The sequence below is a fragment of the Nestor notabilis genome, unplaced genomic scaffold (genome assembly GCF_000696875.1).
Source record: "Nestor notabilis isolate BGI_N333 unplaced genomic scaffold, ASM69687v1 scaffold7711, whole genome shotgun sequence".
Taxonomy (NCBI): domain Eukaryota; kingdom Metazoa; phylum Chordata; class Aves; order Psittaciformes; family Psittacidae; genus Nestor; species Nestor notabilis.
In genome coordinates this window covers 40,026-46,635 of record NW_009915071.1, presented here as the reverse complement: position 1 = coordinate 46,635, position 6,610 = coordinate 40,026, and the positions used below count along the sequence as shown (strand labels likewise).

At 36.6% G+C, this 6,610-nt stretch overlaps 1 protein-coding gene across 1 annotated transcript in view; it reads right to left on the bottom strand.

Annotated features, from left to right (window-relative positions):
• The window catches only part of MPP7 (membrane protein, palmitoylated 7 (MAGUK p55 subfamily member 7)), a gene marked incomplete at its 5' end in the record, with an annotated part of 64,091 nt that overhangs the window by 35,053 nt on the left and 22,428 nt on the right, over positions 1 to 6,610 (bottom strand). The window contains one exon of the mRNA XM_010023941.1: positions 842 to 923. Coding sequence (XP_010022243.1) covers positions 842 to 923 — 82 coding nt within the window. The remainder of the gene's footprint in view (positions 1 to 841; positions 924 to 6,610) is intronic.

Below are 6,610 nucleotides of genomic sequence, written 5' to 3'. Positions count from 1 at the left end.
GAATACCTGGTGAACACAACAGCTACTGTCCTCATCGACAGGTTTGAGGTGGTTGGTTTACTCACCTCCCTTCCTTCCTCTTGAAATTAGTACCAATTCTCTAGTACTTTTCCAGGCTTCTATGCAGATGTTTGAAAAATGTCTGCGCCAATTCTTTTTCTACTCATACTACTTTCTTATTGCTACACAGCTGCAAGTACCACAAAGATCACTGAGGCTGTGAGTGCTAATCTGTGGCACAAATGCTTGCTAATTTAGCAATATATACATCTAGACTTACTCCATTACCCCACTAAGTGTGAAACACAGCTGTCCTAGAGTCTCTTCAGTGAAAAGAAGCACTTTGCAGTATCATCTAGGACCATTTGCTTGAGTTCTTGCAGACCTTAAGCATCCCAGACTAAACAATGGTAGTCAAGGATGTGCTGGTATTTTGAGAATTACCAGCTAAAACTCCAAATGGATGTCCAAATAGAAAACAATGCAACCATCCTGAGTTCTTCCACCAGCAAGTTGTAATCTTGGCACATATCATAATTTCTAAGTGGATGTGTTCAAGTGGAAACAAACAACGATATACCTACAAAATACCCCTATATCTGCTAAATGACAGATACCTTGTTGCAACTGAATTGAGGAAAAAATTTAGAATACTTTCACCAGTATTGAAAGATCACTTTGGAAAACTGTCCAGACCCCAAGTATTTTTGTTTCTGATACTAATGCATTACGTTATGTAATGAAATACTTATGTATTTTATTTCTACAACATATGCCATTTTAGCTCATCTTGTTCGAGTTCTAGAACTTGAATGGCTAGTGCCAAGCAGCAACACCTTACCACTTCTATCTGCAGCTCCTCCACGCATTATCCTGGCCACCACAATTGCACCAGTATGTTCATCCCTTTTAATAGTAGCTCCCTTGGGTAAAAAACAAACAAACAAAAAACAACAGTTATTTGGTTAATATAATAATTTTCATTCACTACACTAAAACCCATTTGATATGTAAACTGCAAAAAGTTGACATTATATTGATATGTCAGAAATTATATTTGCCTATGAAAAGAATATACAAAATATGTTGCTCTATTACCATCCTCTTAAATTGTGACTTTTTTCCATTCAGAAGTAGCTTACAGAATCACAGAATGGTTTGGGTTGAAAGGGACCTTAAAGCTCATCTAATTCCAACCCTCTGCCATGGGCAGGGACACCTTCCACTAGACCAGGTTGCCCCATCCAGGTGGCCTCATGCATTCTGTACGTACACAGCTTTTTTTACAAAGGACAAATAATAGAAAAGTTTAGTTTTCAACTTCATGTTAACTGCAGTGTAGTTTGCATGCTGCTAAAACTGTATTAAATTACTGCTGAAAATTGATAAATTGCTGTTCCTATGTTAAAACAGGCCATATTACATACTACAGGCACAAAAAGTTTATACATGTTTGTAATTGTAGCATTTTATGCTCAGAACTGCTTATGTACCCACTGATCATCATTTTGCTTTACAGTGTTACCAATAAACATGAATGTGAGAAACGTCCCTGCACGTTGCAGCTCACCTGGAATAGCCACAGGACAGAAATGCGGAGGAGGGGAACATTTCCTGAGTTAGTCATGACTGTTTTCATACGTTACACAAACACAGCGCAAAGCATTTAGGTAAAATGACATCATGTCATTAAATTTCCAGCTAACAGCTGTCTGGATGAGAAAAATGCCTTTGTAACTAGAACTGCGAGGGTGCGCTGAAAAGAGGCACAAGGTGATGGGGAAACAGCAGGCAGCAGCAGTGACAAGTGAGATGGGAAAAGGACGCAGAGTCACGAATCCGCTGCCTATGCTGTGATGCCAATCCTAGTCAGGCAGCCAGGAAGGAGTGAGGGGGAAAATATTGGCCCTGCTCTGGAAGACAGAATCCACAGACTAATGAAGGGGACTTGAGCTAGATAAGTCTTACTGTATAATCACCTCCAAAAAAGTTATATCCAGAATTCTTAAATAACAACATAAAAAAAGCATCCCCTAGCCAACTGCTTTTTACCTGCACATGATTACTTTGCCATGTAAATGTCGTTAAGTTACCTGTGATAGCTCTAACTTTGCAGTTCAACAGAGATGTTTAGGATTCTGGCAGCTAAGTCAATTTTCTGAACATTTTCATATTTTTGGTAAGTGAATGAACAGTAGTACTTCACCTCTGAGTACAAGACAGTGCTGTGTGCACTACGCCATCACTGGTTAGCATTTCCTTCCATCAGAGAAGTGTGCTTGAAGTAAGGTATATAAGTACTTTACAAAGTTCCTTGAATTATTAAATTGTTTTTATAGCTACTTTCCTATATTTGTTTAGATTAAACATGAGCATCATGGTTATCACTACTTCCTTTATTAGGTGTTTCATGAACATAAAAAGCTGAAATATCTATCATGAATAACAGGAGTGACATTTACTTAGTTAACAATTTTACTGACTCTAAATAAACTTCTACCCCTTTCCTTCTACCTCTAATATGGAAAATACAAGACATGAAGACAAAAAATGGGAGATTAATTCATGGGGGCTTATATGCAAGCTGCATTTATTTGCAATAGTCAGCACTCCACAGCAAAACTGATAATGCGGTGTTTGTGCATTTTACTGTACGTCTTAAATTTATAAGTTTGAAATTCTATCCATAAGCAAAGTAATTCTGCAATTTGCTAGCCTTATTCTTACGTATTATTTATCATGCAATTATAACAGTAAGCATTTGATTGTACCACAGTTTAAAATGAGTTGAGAGTTTCAAAAAGATAAAGATATAGCTACAGCTAATCTCACTTTAAAAACTCATGATTAGACTTCTGTGCAAAAAGAATTGCATACCATTAGGAATATATTAAAGAAAATATTAACCCCTCTAGTCTATATCTCAATATTAAGTTCTGACCTTGCAGCAACGGCTATTAACTTGAAGTTTATTATTAATACCTGGAAAGTTACATCTGGTTGAAAGCACAAAGTGTCTTTTTTCTGAATATATCCATCAAAAATTTAAAAAGCAGCATTAGGATGCTAGAGCTAAATAGAAATACAGGACATTTCCACTACATTGTCCATATAAAACAGAGGATCTCCTAATTAATCAAAAGAAAAGACCCTTGAAAAAAGGGCTTTATGCCTTTTACCTAGAAGTCAAAGCTATTAAATGCCACCAAATGCAAAAAGCAAGTGATGACTGAGCCTTCCACTGCAATCACTCAGCTAACCCCAGCCCAGCAATGATGTCTGAAAATGGGTACTTCACGTCACTACACCTTGTTTTTAGACAGACCCTAGAAAAAACACTTGTGTGCAATTTAAGACCACAGAATTGACACCGACAGCATCTGGAAGTAACAATACAGCTCTTGTCCAAGTGGAACAGCCACCTCATGCTCTTTGTGATTATCACTACTGGCACAAAATGAATTTTCCTAGCACAGATTAGCCAATTTGAAAGATGCCCCAGTAAAGACAACAGGTTAATTGGAATTTTCAAGCAAAGCACAAAATCAGGTTTGAATTTACAGGGAAATTCTTTAACCAGTTAGCTCACTGTCAATAACTCCTCTGTGGCAAACTGCAAGTGAATGGGCAGGCCCATGAAAAGGAATATTTGAGTTTGTGTATTTTTGTTGCACCTATAATACATAAAGAAAAAAGGGGGTTCCTTAAATTCCTCTTCCCTCCTAATTTAGAACACTAAAAGAAATCATCAAGCACAAGTGGATTTCTTTTTGAAAACCTGAAGAGTTGATTTTCTGAAAAAGCAGCTTCTCTTCTACTGCTGCCAGCCCTGCTTAAACTATGAGGTATATATAATCTGGCAAGAATTTCTCCTTATGAGATGTTCAGCTCCAGTACTTGCAGTTACATGTGCAGTGCAGCTCCTCATTTAGAGCTTTAAAAATGGAAGAAGGTTAGACTGGACTTTGAGAGCTGGAAAATATTTTCAGTGTTGTGAGCCAAAATGTAAGTTACCCTAAATGAGACATACACATATGTAATAGCATAGCTCAGTTTAAAATACTTTTAAAGGGAAAAATAAGGAGTTTGGGAGCCATATGGTGATCAGACCGAGAAAATGTTTAAAGGTATACCATGCAAAAGCACTAAAAATAATACAAGATCCTTCAGCAAGGCTCTTTCAATGGGGTTTGGGTTGTTGGTTTAGGGATTTTTTGTTGTTTGGGGTTTTTTTTGTTTGTTTGTTAGAGGTGGTGTTTGGTTTTTTTCCATTTTTCATGTGGTAATACTGATTGGTGAGCATCACTCATGGTTTCGCAGACAAGAGCTTTAGTAGTTCATCCATTTATCTGCTGGTTCCAGAATCTAAACATTATAAGCCTCCATATTTAAAGAAAGAAAGACTGGCCTGTAAAATAAATTACTAATAAGAGAGTTGGAAATACCAGTAATATGTTTTTTTGCAAATAGGTTTTTGCATACCTTTCTGTTAAATAAAAGCACATGCAGATGTTGAATAGAAATAGGTACTTCAATAAGCCTTATTTCATGCTGCATTGAAAATGCAAATACATTTACCATCTTAAGGTAAACTTAAGGTAAGTAACTATAATTACTCAATTATAGTGAGGAGTTATTTAAAAGTTTATGCCATTTACATGTAGACTATACACACTAAAGCTATCCCTACACTCAAGCTAATCTCACCTATAAAACAGTTGTGATCATTCACTAGTAAGAACCAAGCTAAGGGGATTCAGAGTGAGAGGCAAGAAGAGCTGTAGAATCTACACAAACAAATCAGGCAAACGATGCTTTTAAAACACCAAAATTCATTTCACCCAAGTTCAGCTATGTAAATCAGGTAGGTGTCTAGGCTCCTCCCATAGTTAATTAAAAAAAAAAATCAGGCAACTCCAGAGAACGAATAATCCTTTCATCAAGGCAGGTTTCTTAAATAGATGGCATGGTCTATTCTCTGGATCTGCCTATTTTTCTGTTGACTTTAGACCCAGCATAGAGATGAGTTTTCAAATGGCTAGATTTATGTGGAATGAATCTATGTGAGGAAGAAACAACCATCTTAACATGAAGAAGCATCCTAATCAGAGTAACTGCCTAACAGCTGTAACAAACCTGGAATATCTTTTGGGAGCTAGAAGTAGTGAGAGGCAAAGAACTGAACTCCTGCTAGGGTGGCTGTAGATCCTGGATGTCAGGAGTGCTAACCAGGGACATGGCAATGGCTGAAAAAGCCCTGAAGAGGTAGGCAAACCCCTCCAAGCTATCTGATAAAAGGCTATATTATAGCCAGATGAATTTTGGACAGCCTCTGAAAAGAGATGTTTCTTTTTACTTAAGGTTCGGAGATGTTCTAAATTACTTCATTCAGATAAACTTCCTAACACAATTACACCTCACTTGAGCAAGACACTGCTAGAATGACATTTACTAATAGAACGTTTAGGAAAAACAAAAACAAATAAACAAACAAAACAACTGTAAAAGGATTAGCAAAAAGTTAAATCATCTCTTCCAAAAAACTGGATGAAAGTTCAGCACTGACTTCTGAACTGATGAAATCTGGCAAACAGAAGGCCCTCCTACAAACCATGTGTGTTTTCCTCTCTTTTCAGATGATTACTCCTGGGAATTCAAGCTTAACTTGGGGAAAAGCACGAACAAGTACAAGAGGAAATGTGGTGTAGTTTTATATAAAAATGGTCAGTAGATACATTCCAAAGAACTTAAGAGTGACTCGTTTGCTTCACAGAGACTACCATTGAAAGTTATCCAAAGGAGATATACAATTCAAGAAAGCCCAGAGCATGCAACTGATGTAAAGCTTACTACTTTGCAGAAAAACAGCCTCTACTGTTTGTGTACAAACAGAGAATGATAATCATTTTGAGGTGAAAGCAAAGTTCAAGAGCTCTGTATCTTCAAGTCAAGAAACCAGACAATCTCTATCCCAGTAAAAATATTGTAAGGTACCTCAATCTTAAACTCAGTAGCAAGAATCCTGATAGAACAATGCAGGTGGAAGTCAGACTTTTTGACAGGAAAATAGTGAACAGATAAACTGAACAAGCAAAGACTCTTTGATCTGTACTAAGAATATCCGAGAGTTTAGAACAAGCTCTGAAGGAAAAGCCACTAAAAAGACATGCAAATAAATAGAAAATGAAATTTTAAATGATTTAGTAAACATTTATCATGGCATATATTTTCTTTGGTAAACTAACTTGAGGAAGCATAAATGCAGTAGATCTAATATATGTAGTATAAACCTGTCTTTATTTATTCTGCCGTGCCATATTTTGGTAAGACCTTATCTAAATTACTATCCAAGTTTATTCTCACCCCTACATAAGGGACAAAAGAAATCTAGGGAAGACAAAAAAATGAATAATATCTTTGTTATGTATTGTGGTGGTGGTGTCATAATAAGTCACTATAAAGCTGCTGCAAAGAAATTAATGTTTGATGTTAACATTAATAATGTTAAAATGGATTATGGGTGGTTTATGGAAGAGGAGGATGACACTACACATTAATGAAATACTTCTGCTAATTTCTAGTCTAAACTTCCCAGGGCTGCAACTTGTGG